The 21,246-nt window shown below is 36.6% G+C and overlaps 1 protein-coding gene across 1 annotated transcript in view; it reads left to right on the top strand.

Moving 5' to 3' along the window:
- The window catches only part of LOC129374804 (ankyrin repeat domain-containing protein 13C), a 33,125-nt gene extending 11,910 nt beyond the window's left edge, over positions 1-21,215 (top strand). Inside the window, exons 5-14 of the mRNA XM_055053452.1 lie at positions 4,481-4,566; positions 5,455-5,500; positions 7,403-7,469; positions 8,631-8,775; positions 10,788-10,919; positions 12,724-12,885; positions 16,180-16,259; positions 16,383-16,481; positions 18,327-18,427; positions 18,520-21,215. Coding sequence (XP_054909427.1) covers positions 4,481-4,566; positions 5,455-5,500; positions 7,403-7,469; positions 8,631-8,775; positions 10,788-10,919; positions 12,724-12,885; positions 16,180-16,259; positions 16,383-16,481; positions 18,327-18,427; positions 18,520-18,650 — 1,049 coding nt within the window. The 3' untranslated portion in view covers positions 18,651-21,215. The remainder of the gene's footprint in view (positions 1-4,480; positions 4,567-5,454; positions 5,501-7,402; positions 7,470-8,630; positions 8,776-10,787; positions 10,920-12,723; positions 12,886-16,179; positions 16,260-16,382; positions 16,482-18,326; positions 18,428-18,519) is intronic.
- The last annotated feature ends 31 nt before the right edge of the window (positions 21,216-21,246 follow it).

Genomic DNA, 21,246 nt, shown 5'->3' with positions numbered 1-21,246 from the left:
GTTACAGTCGGTCTGCCTCAGCTGATGGAATGGGAAGCCAAAAGGGACTTGAATCTCTGAAGCACTAAAACAAAAAATGATTGGGCCCAGCCACTCTTGTGTCAGCTTAGCCACAGATGGCTGACTTAACACTTTAAAAGGCAGGGACTTGCTTGGGTGATAAGAGTTTGCTTGATTTGTCGATTGCCAGATCACTGAATTCCAGGTTTTTTTTCCCTTTATGCATATATTTTGATTGTCCCCTTCCAAACCTGGTTCACAAGTCCTTTTTGCTTGATTGGAAACTCACTGTTGGCAAGAAAATATTAATTAAAAGAAGGGGTGAGACTTCACCCCATCTATGTGTAAGTTATAATAACGAAATAAGAAAAAACTGTAACAATTGTTTTCTGTTCAGCACAAAAATGCAGAGTATGTTTCAAAGTTAGCTTTATATAGCTCAAGACCACAGTCTGATCTGGATCTGTTTGTCAGGCCTTGAAGATGGAAGTGGAACCATAGAAGGTTTTGTTTGTTTTAAAGACAGACAAACATCCTGTGTTTAAAGGACTGAGATTAGTTCCAGCTAGTCATTTGTTTCACTTGCCAATTCATAAAGCTCATAAACTGTTTATGTACATAGTGATAATTTCAGAGACATTTTTGTCAGCAGGCACATGCGTCTTTGACTCTTTTTTGTGTTTGAATAAACACAAAACAAAGCAAGGTGGGGCTCAAAAACAGACTGTTTTGTGGAAAATAGCTGTCTGTCCTCACTTTTCTTATTTACTTTTCTAGTCGCGCAATTGAATCCTCTGCTTTAAGATCTGTTTTAAAGGCTGTCTCAGTAATGTTTCGTGTTATAAGATTGGGAGCGGTTTTTCCATGGGAGTGTCTGGCTGTAATGCTTTCTGCAGAGGAAATAAACAACCAAGCTACATCAGAGCTGTCTACTGAAAAGCTGAGGCAGAAAAACATGTGCTTAAGCAAATTAAAGTCTCAAGCAATGTTTTTCAAATGCTGCCATTTACTCTTACCCAGCAGTTTGAGGAAGCCTGAAGTCTCTCTGTTGCACACTAGCATCTTTTTTGGGGTGGGATGTGATACGGTTTCAGACTGTGTATTTAGGAAGCTTTAATTTGCACCCATGTGTGAAGTAGGACACAGGGCAGTCAGCACATTGCTCTTATCAACAGTGCTGTTTCTGTAACACTGCCAGTGTCTGGACACACATTGATCTACTATTGGACTACCTCTATTCAGATTGGATAAATTATCCAAGCCAGAATGTTTTTATTCCTCAAGGAGCAGCAATGTGTGAAAAGGGATAGTGTTATTGTTTTTAACTGTCCTTTTGAGAAATATGTTCAAACATGGCTTTGATCAATCTTTAGATGCTATTTTATGACCTAAAAATTTCTGACTTAAGAGCTAATCTTAGATTTTGTTCATGTTCACAGCCAGTTAAGCTACTTAAAAGCAAAGTGTTGTAATGTTTCCAGCATCACATTGTATATTAGTTTCAGTCTTAGTCTTAGAGAGCAGGCCAATACCTTTTTCTTTGAGATTTGCGATTAATATTGATAAATTATTTTTTTTTCCAAGGACTGTCACAGAAAGGTAAACAAATGTGGCAGGTTCCATGACAGAGGTGTATCAAACATATGTTCCTAACCTTTATTTATCTCTTATCTTTTTATAACAACTTTCCTTCCAGATCACTGATTAGACCTAATCAAGCCAATTCCAACCTCCAGTTAAATGTATCTGTAATGTCAGAGCAAATATCCCCTGGCTTATCCAGCAAGTATCTGTTCTCATATTCTTTGAGAGCTTCCAGAAGCAGTTGTGTTATTAGTTCCAAAGACTAATTAAGTTGTAGCAGTTTATAGTGTTGGAAAATGTCTGTTTTCATTAGAAGGTAGTAGTGAAGCCCCTACGGTTAGTCACTCAATTAATGCCAAGAAAATCTCCCAATGTCTCAATACCAAACACAATACAGTTTGGTATTGTGTTGTGGTGTTTCGCATCGGTTTCTTAGCCTGTGTTGGCTCGGTGGTCCATGGCCAGATGGTGAGATTATACTCCTTTCCTTGTCATAGTGAGAGCCATTGAGGATCAAGAGGAAACCCGACGAGTGCTTGTCAGCATTCATTAAGCCAGCCCACAAAGATCCCCACATCCTGTGATTGTGTCAGGTTCAGTTGGCACAAGTGTCTTCATGTGTGTCAATGTGTGTTGTTGCCTGTGCACCAGTTTGGCCCAATTCTATCTCGGAATCTGCACTGCTACATGGGGGGCACCCATAAAATAATAACAACAACCTGTTTGTAATGTTGACTCATGGATTTGATAGTTAGGTTAATGATAATCTCTTATTGGACAAGAGTTTTCTTTTAGTCTTTTTCAGAAGTAGGACTTTTGGGCTTAGACAAAATAGGAACTCTGTTCATTAAGTGTTTCCAGAGCTGTAGCTGGTAAAGTCATGTGGGCATTTATTCCCTTCCTGGCTTCACCAAAGAACCACAACTATGTCATGAGCTATAGATGGCTAGTTATCGGTTAAATAGGAAGTATTCCTATTTACTATTTACTCATCAGGACCCATTTTCCTGATGGGTCTAAAGAGCTGTGAATGCTTGATAATGTGACTGGTCATAGTTAAAAGACTGCAAGAATATGCCTCTCCCTCTGGTCAATAAGGAGGTCAAAGGCAGTGCTTATTACCAGTAAGCCTCATCTCTTCCGGACTCATTCCTTTTGAACTTCCTGTATTTCTTTGTTCCCTGCAGGCGCATCACCATGATTGCTTAGAAGAATAAAATGTCTTATCTGAATGCAGAAAGTTGGCCTATTTCTCAGGAAAAATACATTATGCATTTTATGAATATGTCATCTTCTCTATCTCTTCTATCTGTGTGCACAATATTAATATTGCAGGCTATGTGAAAAGTTCAAGGGTGGTAGATTTCAAGTGCTGTGAGTTTACACTTAGCACACTCATAGGATATTCAGACAGGATGGAGTTTAGTAGCTCACACTTAATGCAGGTTACAGAGTTCAAGATGTTAAAAGTGTAGAGAAATAAAGGAGCTGATAGCACCATTACATCATACCAATAATGTATTGCCATCAAATGATTTTGTAGTGTTATTCAGCTTTATTTTTGTGCTTGCTTTTACAACTGATGAGGATTTAAAGTAATTTTGTATTAGCCTCTCTTCTCATGAACCAGTCACTGTTGTCAGTGTATCTCAAGGTATTTAAAAATGCTAAAAATTCTTGATAGTTTTAATGCTGAAAAACTTCCCATTATGCTTTTCCCAGACCAGCAAATATCTGATACAAACAATTTATTGCCAACTTTAGTCTATGTTTATTCAAACATAAACATAAGTAAAATAAATAATATTTATTTATAGTAATATAAATAAACATTGGTAACTGGTAAGTACAGAATCATCTATAGCTGTGTGATGTGTTGTTTTAGGAACAGAGCATTGGGGGGAGAAACATTTCTAATTTTTTAGTTATGTGAATATAAAATATAAATGATTGTATCATTATACATGCACTGTTTTTTAATATGTTTTGTTAATGCTGATACAGTAAAGCCTGAGGATTTATACTTAAAGTTGTCAGTTAATGAGAATTTCAGCTCACTTCTCTACTGTACTAAACTGCAGTTGTATGAATCCAAAAAATACTGTCTACCCAAAGGAGGGCTATAAGAGTTATTTTGGTTTTGATCCAGAGCCATGATATGTGATAATTTATGAATCAATTGACCCATGCAGAGAGTCATATTTAAGGGAAATAAGGTGCTATACAAAGTTGCTAGAAAATAATCTACAAGTAAATCCAGTTATAGATATTAATTTAATAATTTTATCACTATCTCTCTCTATAATTCCTTCACAGATGGAAAATAAAAACACTTCCCAGAGGAAAAAGAAACATGCAATAAATAAGTACATGTATACAATTGGCTTTCTTGTCCTGTGAGTATAACATTGAAGGTTAGGACAAAATGACAACAAACGGGTATAAAATGGGGACATAAATTTGACTTATTCCAAAGTAAATCCCCCAAAAAGTTAGCCCGTGAGACAATTTTAAATTAGGCTTTTACAGAGTTTAGGGAAAAGTTCCTAAAATAAAAGAGCAGTTAACCACGAAACATAAAAATAAAATTGAGCTTTTAAAGCAAGTTTCTCAGTGATTTTCAGGACATGCTGAAAAACGCAGTTTCCTTCTGCCAAAACAGCAGCAGCATAACAGAGTGCATAAATGACCTGCTTAGAGATTGTAAAATGGGACTCAGATCCATTAAAGCAGAGTATTAAAAAGTCAAGAGTTCTCTTCTGTTTTTGGAGCTGATTGCATGCATCCAGTGTTCTTTTTGCTGTGCTAAAAAAGTTCAAAAGCAGTCCTTTTTTGAACATAGATGAAAAGCTTCTTAAGTGTTAATGCTTCTTTTTGTCTCTTTCCTCTCCCACAGTCACAGCATTGCTGAGGAAGTTGAAGCAGCAGTCCAGGGAGAGCGTAGAAGACAAGAGGCCCAAACTGCTGAAAGCCCTCAAAGAGGTATGTAGTGCTTTGTAGTGCTTTTCCTGGCAACCAAAGATGTAGCTCTTTTGTCACAGTAAAATGTTTTCTTTTCGGTTAGTTGTAATAATAGTAGTAATTCATTCCTAATTTTCATTCATTTCAAAATCCATTGGCATAGCATGGATTTGCAGGCCTGTATATAACAGCAAACAGGATTTTTACACACACTGTTTGGGGAAAAAATCATTTAACCTTGTCCTCAGCATCTGCGACTAAACCAGAGTAAACATTTAATATTTTAAGACATAAGATAAATAAAATTAATTCTATGTTCTAATTGCCAGAGAATCAAGGGATATTTTTATTACACTAAATAGTAATAAAAAATCAGACTTTTACACGCATTTCTATTGTATTTGTAAGTAAACTATATAACATCATTATGCAGCTGTTGATGAGCACTCCAGAAGAGAAATTAAATTTACAATTGAATGAGAGTCATTTGTTGGAAATGTTGTGTAAATAAAACTGCATGTTGACTCACACTGTTAAGGAAATCTGACATCAGCCGCCACTGGTTAAAACGTACCCTACCCTCAACCCTACCCACCTCTGATTAGACATAAAGAGATCATATGTTTATAGTGAAGCATGGTAATTTTTTCCATATCATGACGTCTCAGAGATGATTAAGACTTTGCAATTTATTGCAGACTGAGTTAGTTATGAATCAGACTCATTGTTAACTTCCTGTTGCTGTAAATGCTCAGTTGATGACTCAACATTTATTGATACCAAGCTCAATAAAGTTCCCACTCACTGTTTATTACAGTTTGAGTATTATTTGATTTGAATCATAGTTGCAGTAATCAATCTTAATCATTAATCATCTTGTTCTAACTAACACTGAGTCTTTATTACCAGCTTGGAGACTTTTACCTGGAGCTTCACTGGGACTTCCAGAGTTGGGGTAAGTTAAACATCAGTTCCACTGTTCCAAAGCAAAATTATCCATTCCCCTCAAACATTATGTTACATTTCAACCACAAAATCCTGACAATAGTCTGCATTTTTATTCACTTTACCTTCAGAAATCACCCACCTAATAAACTCTCTATAGTAGTGAATCGCTATAAAGATGTTCTGTAAAGGCCTCTGGGGTTTGTAAGAGAACGTTAGTGCACAGACACTCAAAGAAGACAAAGTAACACACTTGAGAATCAAGCGTCTCACAAAGCATTGTTCAATACCCTGTTTGGAAAAGGTGAAAATATAGCGCAACTGCAAATCTACCAAATCATCTCTGTTCACTTACTTTGACAAAACATGGAAGAAGACCATTAATCAAAGGAGCAATGAAGAGGACTGTGCAAACCTAGAATTTTTTGACAGTACAACTATTTTAACCATGCACTCCAGAAATTTGATTTTGTAAAAAAAAAAGACAAAAAAAAAAACTTGTCCTAGAAGTAGTTTTGGTCATGATGCAAAAATGAAACTTTTTGGTGTAAAACCAAAGTGTGTTCTGAAAAATTAACACTGTAGATCTCTTTTAAAACATCACTCTCTCCATCAGCATTGTGGTGGAAGCACAATGCTGCTTTGATGTAATGATTAGGATGATCAGAAGTCAACAGTCCAGACCTAAATCCAATTGAGAAGCTGTGGTAAGATGTGGAAATGTATGTTCACAGATAACACCCATCTAATCTGACTGAACTTGACATATTTTGCAATAAATAAAAAGTGACAGAAATTTCAGTTTATATGCTGTATGTGGAAAACTGGAAGACATACCCCCAAAGCAGTAGCAGCTGTTTTTCTAGAAGAAAGATAGTTCTACAAAGAGTAAAATTACATTTGGTGAATACAAAAGTGCACCACACTTTTCAGATTTTTATTTGTAAAACAAAACAAAAAACAAAAAATGACAAACCAATGTATCATTGTCCCTCAACTTCACCATTATGAGTTACTTTGTGTTGGTTTATCACACAAAATTCAAAAAATACATTGAGGTTTGTGGTTACAGCATGTCAAAACAAAGAGCTTGTAGAGCAGCAGTTTAATTGAATTTTGTAAATGACCCTAACAGTTAAATCAGATGTAGCCTGATTTAACATTTGAGTCAGACTGATGTGAAACGTATTAAGGAATCGATTGGTTTATCAGTTCAGTGACTTCCTTCCCATGCTATTTGGAGAAGGGCCACCGGGACACTTCTCTTCCAGCTGGACATGAACAGACACGTCCTCTTTAAAGTGGTTGTCCAAGATAAGACAGTTGTTATTTGTAATTTCAAGTATTATTAATGTTGGATCTCTGATGAAAGTCAAAGTAAGAAAAATGTTTATTCTGGCCAAAGAGTAAGTATTAGCCAGAGTAAGCCAAGGGTAAATGCTCAATCTTTGTTTACTCTGGAGTAAACATTACTGCTGGGCATGTTTGTAATTCTGTAAATAATTGAAAAAGCGAAAAAGAGTAAATATTCATGCATTTTAGAAACTGAATTTAGTTTTCATCACGTCCATGGATCTGAACTTTACAGAAAATGTATTTCTCCCTTTTTGACTCTAAACAGCCACAGCTATTTTTTCTACTTTTCACTTCACACATATTTGCAGTTTTTCTTTATTTGTTAACTGTCTTCAGATTTGTAGAACAATGCAGGAAACTCACGGAAAATTTTTGGGACATAAAAATACTAAGTTGTACAAGTGCATTTTATTGCCACTGTAGATAACACTAGCTGCACATCTACACACTTTTGTTACTTTAAAATTCATTTTCCCTTTAATTATTTGCAATCTTTGTCAATTGGGGATTAGTTGAAATGTTTCACATGTGCTCTCTGTGTCTCTTCATGTTGCAGTGCCTTTGCTGTCCAGAATCCTTCCATCAGATGCGTGCAAGATTTACAAGCATGGCATCAACATCAGGTGAATCTTCTAAAAAAAGCACTTGAGGAAAGTTTTTTTAGTAAAATGAGTGAAGTGAACTTTAGAACTTCTACGTACTGCTCTCAACAACTGCTCTTCCCCCTCTGCTTCCTATTTGTGCTCGTCAAGTCAGTTTTGTGAACTAGAGTGTGAAATCATATCCTGCCTCGGAGAAAAGTGAAAAGCACAGCTTCCGAGTACAGATCTGTAACTTCTCTTTCTGTTTGAGTCAAAGCCTTGTAGATGGAGTTATTGTGCTGTGTAGCTCACTCACTAAAAATGCCAGCAAAAAGTCTTCAAACTGACACACGCTGACAGTCACAGTAAAGAATCTTCAGTGGGAATCCATATCACTTCATTGGCTTTTGGGCAAAAACCTAAAGCTGTTGGGGCAAAGCTTGTGTATCTGTGACATGTAGTTACACTCTTATTAGATACTTTTAAGGTTATGAAAATCAGAACTCCTCCTTTATCCAGAATATAAACATGAGCCTCTACATTTTAGTGCCATAACCTATCACCTAAACCCATTTGAAGTATGAATTTGAGTTATTCTGTCAGTGTGCTTTTCCCGTAAGAGCTAACCTTGATGTGGAGCTTCTCATTATCATCTGAAACTGCTCCTGGCTGCCTAATTTGGTATTCAAAATGCCCTTTCATTATTCTGGGGATTTAGAAATGGAAAAGAGATACTGAGAGGGTGAAAGGAGAGAGGGGGAAAAAAACTGTCACACCAAGTTCATTTGCATTTTGTTGCTACAGCATGTCACACTTTTCATACTTACTCATGGCATCCTCCACTGCGCTGGCTGGTGTTCACATGCAGATCAGTTATTCTCTTTGCTGTCGTGCTTCTGTTGAAAGCTGCAGACTTTGACAGCACACACAGACAAACAAGCACACACATAAGGGGTTCAAAGTTCATTTTTGATCTCCCATGGCAGTGATTAACATCCAGAACCCCTAATGCCTGATAGCAAATATGAAACATTTCTATACCTCATAGTATTAACACTGTACTTTCTACTGGTTTTATTTAGTCAATAAGTTTTTCAAGTGAGTTCTTTGGTTGTCATGTTGGAATTTATTTCAACATCACGCCCCTCACTTTTTTAAATAAACCTTATTTTTTGTCTCTTTAAATGTAATTTGTGGTTATAGGTTGGACACGACCCTGATAGACTTTACTGATATGAAATGCCAGCGGGGAGACCTCAGTTTCATCTTCAACGGCAATGCTATCCCCTCTGAGTCATTTGTTGTTCTGGACAATGAACAGAAGGTCTACCAGCGAATACACCATGAGGTGAGTGAGATCTGGTGGTTCCCAAACCTGTCATGTTCATTGTAACAAACACAAATGAGCTGCGTTTGGGAAAAACGCAGTCGTGTATCTTAATGGATTAGAATCCAATTAAGAAGTACATTTATTTATTATTCAATTTAAAATCTTGCTCTCACTCACGAAACAAATTCATTACACATAGACGTGTATTCCAACCACTCAATTTTGTCAATTTTGATTATTACTTCTTTCTACAGACACAAAATGTGTCTCTTTGAGGTGTGTAAACCTCAAAAAGCATTTGCCAAAGAAGCTTTTTGTTCACAGAGAACTGTATCCAAGCATACTATTGGAAAATTTAGTGGAAGAAAAATTTTGGTTAAAAATGTGCCCAAGAAACAAGAATATTGTTAAGAGGATTGTGAAGCAAAGCCTATCCAAGACTCAATTTGGTTAGGACAGGATGAATGTCCTACATGAGTCTAAGAAAGAAAAAAAAATCTCATAATGTTAGCAAATAAAAACAAACAAACAAACAAAAAAACATTGCTTTTATGATGCTGCCCAGAGCAAGCTGAAGGACCACTGCAGGAAATCAAAGTTTCAAGAGCTACTGAACAGACATAAGAACATGGGCTGCAAAAGTTGCAACTCTTCTGTTAAGCATCTCCTCAATAAGAAACAATATCAGAAGCATTATACCTGGGATGGGGAGAAAATCTATTGAACTGTTGCTTTGTGACCAAAAGTCATATTTTAATATTTAAGTACATTTTGTGTTTTATGTGGAAATTAAAAATCCCAAAATCTAGAGGAAGTGTGAAGAGGCACAGCATTCAAGTTACTCAAAGTCCAGTGTCTACAGTCTCTGATGATTTCTTCTGCTCGTGTATTTCCACTGAATCAGTACCTCCTATAATTACACTATGCTTGAATTACAAGGAAACCGGCTGGTTCTCAACCCCTCAGGAGATCTATGACATATTTTCTATAGGAAGATGAAACTAGACGCTTACAATGCAGACGAGATGAAGGCTGTTATTAAAGTTATGTGGGCTTGCTGAACACTTCAGGTTGATCACCTCAGTGCCACTCTGCAATTATTCATGAAAAAGGATCTCCAACTTGAGTGAAAATATGTGGAGATACCTTTCAGTAAAAATAAAAAAAATGAAAATATTTTTATTGGACTTAAATAATATTCAGTTTGTGTTTTCATAAACTGTTAGCCATTATCATCAAAATGAACAGAAAGAAACACTTGAAAAAAATAGATGTAATGTAGAATAAATTTAAAAAATTGTAATTGAATTAAAAAAAGAATATTGAAATCAATTAACTTTTCTCTGCTATTCTAATCAGAACAAATTTCTCTTATTTTAGGTCATTTAGAATCACCAGAATTCCCAAGAATGAATGAATAGGTCAGATTTATTTTTGGTAGCATTGCCGTTGAACTGCATGACTTCGGTCAAATCTTTTGGAGTTCCTTCCTCAAGCTTCTCATAATAGTTTACTGGAGCTCTGGTCCATTCTTCCTAACAGAACGGGCAGAAATCAGTGACCGGTAAGATGATTGACCATTCCCATTATTGTCATGCTTGAGTATTATTTATTGAACGGATGAACGCAGCACCTTCTCATTGTATCAAACCAGAAAGCAATGTGTTTGAGGGGTGGGCTTAATATGCCTCCATAGGAATGTCTCCAATTAAGTCAGTTATCTGAATTAACCTATCGGAAGTTTCCAAATTCATGACATCATCATCTGAGCTTTTTTCTCGTTTGTTTAAAGAAATGGTAATAATTCTCCATGTAAATTTCTGATTTGAAGAATTCATTAATAAATCTTAGACATATTATTTCTCTCATTATTGTGGCACTAAGCAAATATGAATCATTTTAGTATTTCTATCTGACCTAAAATAAGACAAGTAGCCTAACATTTCAGCTGTATTTGTCTCAATGTTTGTATGTGTCTGTATGTAATCTCCTGGTGTAAGTATTTATGTCCCTCTGTTCTGTCTTCATAGGAGTCAGAGATGGAGACCGAAGAGGAGGTGGACATTTTGATGAGCAGTGACGTTTACTCTGCCACACTTTCCACCAAGTCCATCACTTTCTCCAGGGCGCAGACTGGATGGCTTTTCAGAGAGGACAAGACGGTAGGTGTTGGTTATTATGAGGTTTTTAAATTTCACACAGACTTACCTTTTAATAGATTGTTCTCAAGCTCATGAAGATCTACTTGGCCAATCTCTGGAATTGTGTCTGTTTCCACAACTGGCAAAATGGAAATTTGATTATTGTTTGAAATAAGGTTCCTGAGCTGCTCTCCTTTCACAGTATTATGTAAATTATTGAATCTTATTTTAATAACAAACTTTCATATTTCCTGTGGTGTTTTGTATTCATAGTTTCAATGTATAAATCACCCCGGTGACCATTTTTTTATATGTGTAGTTTCTTTCTGTCATCCAGCAATGTTAATCTATTGAGTCAAGTCAAAAAAGGCTTTTTATAAGTAATGTTCATATATTGATGTCCAGTCTTGTTTTTATTTGCCTGAGACCCACACAGCATCTTGATTGGATTAGGATGCTCAATTTGCCATTTCAGGCCAGAAATCCTCATTTTCTTCTTCTCAACCAATTTCTGGTGGTTTTTCCTGATATGTTTTGGGTCATTGTTATGTTTCATTTTTAGTTTTTTCACAAATGGTCTCATATTTTCCTTAAGTAACATCTCATACATAGTAGAGTTTTTGATGGTGAGCTAACCAGGTCTTGCTGCAGCAAAATATCCGTGAATTATGTTACTTCCACCTCCATACTTCACAATTAGTTTGAGGTACATTTCTTGAAATGCTTTATGCATTCATGCCAAACAAGTCCTCTACTCCGGTGTCCATTGTTTCATTTTAAACTCATCTCACAAAAGACTGTTGTTCTAGAGGCCTGACCTTTGTCTCTGGTCTTTCTGGCAAACTTTTGTTCTGTCTTCACTGTTTTCAGAGATTTTCTCCTGGCACATTTCCCATAAAATGTGCCAAGTCAAACTATTGCAATCTCTTTGTGATTGTACAGGCATGTAATTTCACATCAACAGAAGGAAGACCTTGCTGTAGGTCACCACAAAGATATGTTAGGGGATTTGTTATAGCTTCTGTCCTAGGAATGAATTTCCTGTTGGCAGTTTGTTTTTAGTGTTGATTATTTTCCCTGACAGTGGAATGATTTCATTTATTTTTGTGGCCTCCTTAAATCCTTCACCACATATAAAGAGATGTTTACATCATCTTTCTGAAGACCGCAGACAGACCTTTCTATCTCGGCATGGTGTTTAGTCTCTCGTCAAAAGTCTAAATGTCTGAAGTTAAACTGGATAAACTGGACGGTCATTCTGGTGAATAATGAGGTTCTAATCATGTCACACGATGTGATACGATTAGATATAGTTTTAGCGCTTTTAAACGGGGTGTCTTAATTTATTTTTCACCAGAGGTTACATTATTTAACTTCATTCTAATAAATATTTAATGATCTTTTCTTCAGTTGTTTGTTTTGTTATACTACTCAACTCTCACAGTATTGTTATCCTTTTTGTTCAATATTTCTAAGTCCATATACGTTAGAAAGTCACAGGCTTTTATAGTATGTTATATTTTTTTCACATGATCTTAAGCTATTTGCTTTTACAATGTGATTACTTTGTGCTATTCTGACCCGAATACTCATATTTTCCTGCTGTATTTTTGAAACCCGGCCAGAAATAGAGTAAATAAATGAGAGGACCACAGGTGATGGGCCTGAGGTCAAAAACAACAAAGATGGGGCAGGAAGACAGAGGCGGGGAATGAGATTGGGAGTATCGTATTCTGTCTTCCTAATCTTTTGTTCTTTGAACTTCTGTTTAGAGAGGAAATTGGTGATAGAGGAGGCAGACTGATCTGTTTAATTCTCTCTCCAGGAGCGCGTGGGAAACTTCTTGGCAGATTTCTATTCTGTGAACGGCCTGGTGCTGGAGTCCAGAAAGAGACGAGAGCATTTGAGTGAGGAGGACATCTTGAGGAATAAAGCTATTATGGAGAGTCTGAGCAAAGGAGGACACCTCATTGAGCAGAACTTTGAGGTGACACTACGTGTTGTTTGGATCTTTTTAGACCATTACTCTCTATTGTCCCTTAATCTTTGCTACATTTTGTTTGCACTACATAAGTATGAAATGTTTCTGGTAACAAAGTGAAGTATGTGGTTCACTGAAAAAGTAGTCTGCAATTGGATGGAAAGGTTGGGGTTGCAACTTTGTCCCCTGCCACATTTCAGTGATGCCTTGGGCAAGGCACTCAACCTCAACCTTTGAATGTCTGTGACATTATTACACAGAAATATAAATCCTATTTACTTGTACTTTCAGCGTAACCATCAGCCCAGTCTTGACACTGTATTGTCCCGCTGGACCCTTGGGGTAGGACCTGCGTCTCTCAGACTAAATAAGTCACAATATCTCACTGCTATTTGCATTTGGTGATAAAGCCTGTGGAAATGGCATGGATTTCCTGATGGACTTTGTTCAGAAATTTTGCATGACTTATTGAAAAATTCCTACCTGCTTTTGGGGAAAATGATTCTTTGATGTCCTGTTTGTCAGCCACCCGGCCTGCATTTTATACCCACTTCTGCCACCTTGTGGTGAAAGAATTAAAACTACACCTTCCCTCATGACGTCCCCTCACTGTCGTATGTTCCAGTTTGCTTAGCAAGCTGTTGTCTGAACTCGACATTGATCTGGTCACACAGGAAAGACAAAGCCTCTCAACACCCACTGGATGCCTTTAAACTGCTTTTTTTTTTTTGTTCTTGTGCACTCTCTCTTGTTCTGTGGTAGGCTTTGTTTTTTCACATTGCTCTCTGTTGTCATCGAGTCCATTTACAGAACTATCAACGCGAAAAGCCAGGGTGACAGTGGACCTTCGCTCTACTTTAGGAATAGTTCACCTTTGATTTCAGCGAATAGGGCTACAACTGATGTTCTAACAGTTGCGTGAGAGAACATCTGTGGGCTCAAGCAATTGTGCAATACCTTGAAACTAAGCGTGACAGTATTAATGACATGAGGGATCTTTTTAAAAAAAAGAACAAAGAAAAAGTCAGAGGCCAGGGGGATTGGCGCCCCAGTAGTTTCGGTTCTGAGCAGCTTTTGTGTTCTCTGTTCTCGTCACAACAACGTGCCTGGACTCGTACACAGCGACATTCAGGAAAAACACATCTGTAAATCTAAGGTTGCTTTTCTTGGTTCTGTTTCACAAGTTGTTCAACTTTCTCTCGGGACATTAATATGGCCTTTCATTGTTCCAGAGTATTCTCTTCTTGTTGCTTTACCACTGCTTGAAGGAGTGTTCAAGACTGTTACTCAAATGGAGTAACAGTCAAACATTTTCATACATGAACATTGGCAAGAAGGAGTTAATTCCGCGAGAATGTCAATTTTAGGATTAACGGGATGGCACTTGTCCCAGATCCGGTTCAGGGACAGTCAGTACAAGCTGTCCAATCCTAAAATAAACTGAAACTGAAGAAGAACACTTTTTAAAGAAAGCTGAACAGAGATTCCTCTCTTCGGGAAAGATGATTTAGCATGAAAAGAAAATTCCTGCATGCTTTTCATGACTTTCTTTCCATGCTGCTTTGGCGGTAGGAAGTGTTGCCTTTGGGGGGGTAAAATTAATCAGTGGAAGAGATCCAATGTGCCTACCTGCAGCAGCAATATGTTTTACACCGTCTCACATGTCAAGTTCCCTTCACTACAGTTGAATGGTGCACCAACAGTGCCTGTAATCACTCTGCTCCCTGTCCTGTTCATCAAATAATCACAAACATATATACATTTTGTGCTGCTTTTATGTTGTAGACCAATACATCATAGTTCATAATTGTGATAGGAGAGAAAAATGATGCATGATTTTTTAAAATTTAAAGGAAAAATATTAATAATCGAGCACTTTTCAAAACATCTGTCATAAAGAGCTTTGTGACAGATAAAATCAAAATAAAATGCAGCATTAGTAAGAGTATTATAGGATACTCACAGACATTCACATATGCAAACATTAAATGCAATCCAGTTAAAAAAAAGTTAACATTTTAATGGAAAGACTCTTCCATAGGTTCAGAACCACCACAAAGCAGGATCATCTAGTGATGTAATAAGAGCATCTTGATCAAATGAGTAAATCTAACGGGTTTAAAGGGCTAGAATAAAAATCAGAACAGTATGATGTGCATTTATGTTCAGCTTGTCCTGAATCAACACTTTGATGAAGAATCAGTCACTTCATTTACATCTGCAGCTCATTTGGGGTGTGTCCTCTGTACACACTACCGGAGAGGACAGAAGCCCTCTGACGAAAATATTTGTCAGTTGTTTAATTGTGAACAAAACGTTCCCACAATTTAGGAGGATTCTCTTTAATTGGGGGAACAAATTTAAGAGAAGCTTTCTTAGCGGATCATATAAATAAAATATTTAAATAACTACACACTAAAATCTGATTGTTGGTATTTTTGAAGACAACCATACTGTGTTGAACATTTTTTCAGGTATCCCCACAATCCTGGGGACTGCATTGTCTTAAAGTCCTAGCAACTGCACTGGTAGTCCGAATGTAAACCAGACTCAATGGAGCAATCAGATTACAAGCAAACTGACAATATGTATAAAGGTGAACCACAGCCTACTTATTGGGTAATTATGTCACATAATCAGTTCACTTGTCAGTACCTGAGATAAGGATTTCAAAAGCCTGGTTCCTCAGGAAGGAACTGATCTTGTGATGAATTTAGCTCCAGATCTTTTACCTGCATGAATGCAGAATTATGAAATAACATTAGCAATTCTCCCATTGTCTGAACAGAAGCTATGAAGCTAATTATTGGCTTGCAGGCTTGCATTAAAAATAATTCTTGACGATTATAGTCCCCCCAGGAGTGCAAACCTCAACTCAGTGTTAATGTCATTAGGAGTACCTAATAAAAACAAGTTTGTGGTAATATTAATACTGCAAGGACTGCTTAATAGAGTATTTGTTGACTTTTTCTTAATCATTCATTCTTGCCTTGCATTCCAGTAATATGTTCAGTAAAAAAGTGGAGAAAACACTAAAAGGTCACATAGTGTTTTGACATGTTAATGTGGATTTAACTATCTGGACTTATCATAATTGCAATATTCAACAGTATCTTCATAACATGACTTCTTGGTATTGTACATCCAAACTGTAAATACTTGCAAATAACTTTAGCTTTCCTGTCCATTTTAGGAAAATAGATACATTTAAATAAAATTTTACTTCTTTGACTTCTATTTTGTTTTGGTTACTTCCATGGCAATAATTTTTAAGTTCACCCTTCTCTTTGTTCCTTTTAGCCAACGAGAAGGCAGTCTTTAACCCCCCCGTTACCCAACACTATTTCCTGGGAGGAATACATCACTGCAGACAATGGAAGGTAAGTGTCTAAAACTTGCTTCATGAAAGATAAGTCTACATAATCAACATATGAAGTATTTTTAATTGTTACATGATGCCATATTTCAAGATGTCGTCTTGTGTGCTGCATCTCTCTCCACAGAGCACCTCATTTAGGAAGGGAGCTGGTCTGTAAAGAGAGCAAGAAAAACTTCAAAGCCACGATAGCCATGAGTCAAGACTTTCCTCTGGGCATTGAATCGTGAGTGTCTATTTTCAGAGGCCCTCTAGTCAGTCATTACATAAATTAGTGATGAAAATTTGACTTCTCCAGTGATGCTGAGAAGTTTACGAAATCTTCATGGGCGTTTATGACATATTGTCCAAGTTGAACCATATGATCCCCGTTAGATTAAATGAAATTGGCTTAAATATTCTGGAATGACCCAGGAAGCACCAAGGCTCAAGCCTGGCAGACGCAGGCGCATCATTGCCACTGTGCACAGTGAAGCAAGTTAAGCAAAAGCCCAGAATGAGAGGAAAGGAAGAGGTACTGTTTCAGAGTAATCACTTTCAAGTTTTACTGGAATCTGCAGCATGGGCAAGATTTCACGTCTCATGGTCTGATGAGAGGAACTGAATTAAACTTAAACCTCAATTAGAAGAAGAATGAAGAATCAAGATGAGCTTATTAGTCATAAAAACACGACACCAAGGGTGTAACTTTGTGCTGCAAGTTGGTGGGGACGATGAGGAGGGGTTGAGGGCCTTGATGTACCCACAGTTACTGGGAGACCTTTTCTCTTTTAGTGCTAAGAATAATGCCAAAACTTGCATGTGAATGGCATACAGTCTTATTGAATAAATTAGGATATGCGTCCTGATCAAGCTTGTCAGATTAACAGCACCTTTCGAAAATAACCTTTTTGCAGGTATCAAACATACTACAAAATATAAATATGTTAAAACATCTAATTAATCTATATAATGTTTTTCACTTGGTGATGGAACTACTAACAAAGAAACCTTTCGGTCATATTCTCATTTATGGAATGAGTCTGTATTTGCTGAGTATATTTGCTTTAATATAGCAAATATGAAAGACGCAAAAACCTTTTTTGGGTCTGGTTGGGGCATTTGGTTATTAGAGTGACCACCAAAGTTACTATATTCAATAAAATGTGGCTTAAAGCTGAGATGCAGATGTGTGGATATGTAAAATATATGTTATCTCTGCGTATAAATCTATAGTTTGGTTTCTATCAGTTCTGTAAAGATACAAGAGGGAACAAAGCGAATTTGTCTTTTATGTTGACTAATAATTTAATTTTACTTAATTGTCACTGTAGGAGCCATGGTTTAAAATTGAACAAACTTTATGCTTTATAAAATATTTCAACCTATTTGATGATTATTCTAAATATTGCCACATCCAAACATGCAAATAGTTTTTTCTACAAAATGTAGAAAAACAGGTGATTGTCTTTTTTCTCTCATGGCAACTGATAACAACAGCTCGGTCAAGTGCATCAAGAATTAACACTAAAAAACCACAAAACATTTCCCACTCCAAAGTGAAAACACCAAAGTGTTCACCTGAACACTTGCCGTGGTCGATGAACTAACTTAAAACACCTGCACTCCGGATAAATCACTCCTTATTTTGTGTTACCGTAATTGAACTCAAATACACCTAACTGCGCAGCAAGGGTACATGTTGTTAAAAGTTAATCGAGCGTAGCTAACCTACTCTCCACCTTCTTATATATTTTTAATTAAAGCTTTTAATTAAAAATATAGACTTGTGAAAAGCTTCACAGGTCTTGTTATCTTGCCCAAAGAGACAAGATAACAAGACCGTAACAAGACCGCTAATCAACTTCCCTTCAAGTCTTCAACTGGAAAACCACTTTAAGTGAGCTCTGTCTGTCCTTAAGAGACAAATATGCAAGGATTTTGTTCATGGCTACCAATCAAATAACTGAAAACCTAAAAATATGACAACATTCATGTTGATCTGGAGTGCATGTAAAGGTCTAACCTGCACTGCATATTCGCTCTTGATAAAGTTAAATCTGTGACAATGATTGCTTTTGCCCTCCTTCAGGTTACTGAATGTCCTGGAGGTGATTGCACCCTTCAAGCACTTTAATAAACTCAGGGAGTTTGTTCAGATGAAGCTCCCCCCTGGCTTTCCTGTCAAACTAGGTAAGGAGACACTCACTGCAGACCAGATCTCTGTGGTTTGGGGAAATATTTCCATTTCACTCAGTGACTTGTGTTTTTGTGGTTTCTTGCAGACATCCCCGTCTTTCCTACTATTACAGCCACGGTCACGTTTCAGGAGTTTCGCTACGACGAGTTCGATGAATCCATTTTTACCATTCCCACTGAGTACAAAGAAGACCCAAGCCGCTTCCCGGACCTTTAACCTCTCGCCTTGGTTTTTAATCCTACAAAACACACCTTTTATGAATGGGAACCCCTGTCACCATGCTCAGACTCTGAACACAGACTGTAGAGCAGCAGGATGAAAAGACACACAGGATCAACTCTGCAGAGGAGTTGACCTCAGTCGATGTGAACATAAGCTGAGGTGATTCTTACTCGAACCTCCAAATCTGACACAGTGAAGCAGGAAGTGTAGGTAACTGAGATTTTTCATCAAAGGGCATTGAAGTGAAAAAAATAGCAGCAGAGCAGGGGGGGCTTTATTTATAAGAGGTAAGAGTAGAATAAAGAACTACCAGTTCAGTTGATGCTTTGTATTTAAATCTGTGTTGTTTTTAAAGGGATTGTGTCTAACTGACATGTAGTGACGCACTGATAATACTGTGTGAGATGCTTTTATGGGAAGTCTGCTCAGAGTTCATCTTGGGTTCTTTTATTATTTGAGCACAGTGGACAAACTATCTCGAAATGCAAAAAACCTTTCAAGTTTTTTTCTGTTTATTGTTGATACAAAGAGTAAAATCATATACTGCTGGAACCAGATATTTATATACATCAATAAAAGAAACATGTTACTGACACTCTCTTCTAGTTTTAGATCTAGTGGGATTACCAAAATTATTTCTGCAGTTTTGTTTTTCTCTTTTATTTGTTTTTGGGTTTTTTTCCTTGCAAAAAGTTTCCATGTATTAAAACTGTATGACTTGAGTTAAGCTGGTTTCAATTGGTGTCTTGCTCACAGGTGATTGTAGGACAGAATGGGAAATGGTCCATTTGTTCTGGGATTTACACGCACATTTCAAACCAAAACACATACTTGTCTGTAATTCCCTTCCTAATTTTATGTGATTTTTCATGATATCACACAACATGGGATTAGTTTGAGGTGTTGACATAAAATACATTCACAAGTGAGCCTTCAGTTAACTATTAAAAGCCTAAAAAAGCATCACCTGGGCTAACCATAATTATTAAAAAGGAATTGTCGTATGTAAATGATGCAAGTAATCAAAATTCATTCAATTAATTTTATTTGTATAGCACACTTCAGCAACAAGGCAGTTCAAAGTGCTTTTTTTTAATAAAAACACATAAAAAAAAGTCATAAAAACAATATAATCACTAATTGAGAACAAATTCCAGAAGCTGAATGCTGCTTCTCCATGTTTGGTTCTGGTTCTGGGGATGCAGAGCAGAACCAGAACCAGAAGACCAAAGTGGTTTGGAGGGTTGATAGAGCAACAGCAGATCTTTAATGTATTTTGATGCTAAGCTGTTCCTTATTATTCTGGTGTTTAGCAAATAGAAATATTTTTGCTGTCCTAACTGATTTAAAACAGATATATTTTTGGGGGGGTCTTTTCATACAGTGTATGTAAATGTCTGGTTTCCACTTGAAAATTATTGAAATGCTTAATCAATCACTTCCACCAATCACTGATAACATATTTACTGGATCAAAAGACATGCAATGGCAATTGTACATTTGGGAAAATAAGTTTAGTTTTTGCTTTTTGTTGTTTTTTAGGTCAAAATCAGCTTTTTAAAAAAAATTATTCCTCCTTTGCACATGGCAAAAATGTGTAATTGTTTGTGTTGAGCAAAGATTTTCACAAGCATGGAGTCGTATCACTCTACACTTGGTCACTATTGGTCTCTAGGACAGGTCTTCAGTTTAAAGACTCTTGTTTTGTGAGGTCAAACTTCCAGTTTAGCTTGTGAAAGATGAAAGTTGCAGCCGCAGATCGTCACGGTACATCAGTCTCAATAAGCAGCAGTGAGTCTTAAGTTGTGCTTATTAAACCTTTTGTTTTTCATTTCTGTTCAAGCAGATTCTCTATGGACAACAGAGATTTTAAGGTTTTAATTATTACAGCATACCTGCAGAGTTAACACATAGAGCCAGGGTTTTTTTCTCTGTGCAGTGTATTTGTTTGGTTTTGGGTGTTGGTTTGTCTTTTTTAATTCTATGAACTGACAAGAGAGTAATTTCATTTTTTTATGTAGCATCCGGGCTTATCTCAAACTTATTGGGTTGTAAGTTGTGGTACATTTTTCTACGTACATTTGTTTAAATGAGCAGTAATCTCTGAATTGTTTGATAATCGTTTGATATGTTTGGAAGAATTTATTTGAGGTTGTATTCAAAAAAAACAAAAAAGCACAAAACACCTGGAAATCATCTGAAAAGATGAAACAAAGAAACTGAACTGTTCTTGTTCATAAAAACTGGCAACTACAGGATATTCCTGTTGTACAGGTGGATCAGTCTTTCAGCAAATATTGCTTTTATTTAGTTCGTTTTCTTTGTTTCATGACGTTCCAAACTGCTTTAAGTTCAGCTAGTGGAGGTGTGTCTCTTCTTACATTTCCGTGTTTTATTTGTTAATTTCCTGGCTCCACTTGCTCTAATTTTAAATGTTTTCTATAGGCATTTCTCCATTAAACTACATGTCAGTTGTACAGCTAAAAACTTGTATAAGTCAGCAACACTATTTTCATATAAAATATACTAAAAAATAAAAATTCCTCATATCTGTCTGGACATCATGCCTCTCCACTTTCTTAAGGACAAA

The sequence above is a fragment of the Poeciliopsis prolifica genome, unplaced genomic scaffold (assembly GCF_027474105.1).
Source record: "Poeciliopsis prolifica strain line A6 unplaced genomic scaffold, Auburn_PproV2 SCAFFOLD002, whole genome shotgun sequence".
In the NCBI taxonomy this organism is placed as follows: domain Eukaryota; kingdom Metazoa; phylum Chordata; class Actinopteri; order Cyprinodontiformes; family Poeciliidae; genus Poeciliopsis; species Poeciliopsis prolifica.
Note: the sequence above shows the minus strand (reverse complement) of the source record. Positions and strands in the feature narration are given on the sequence as shown.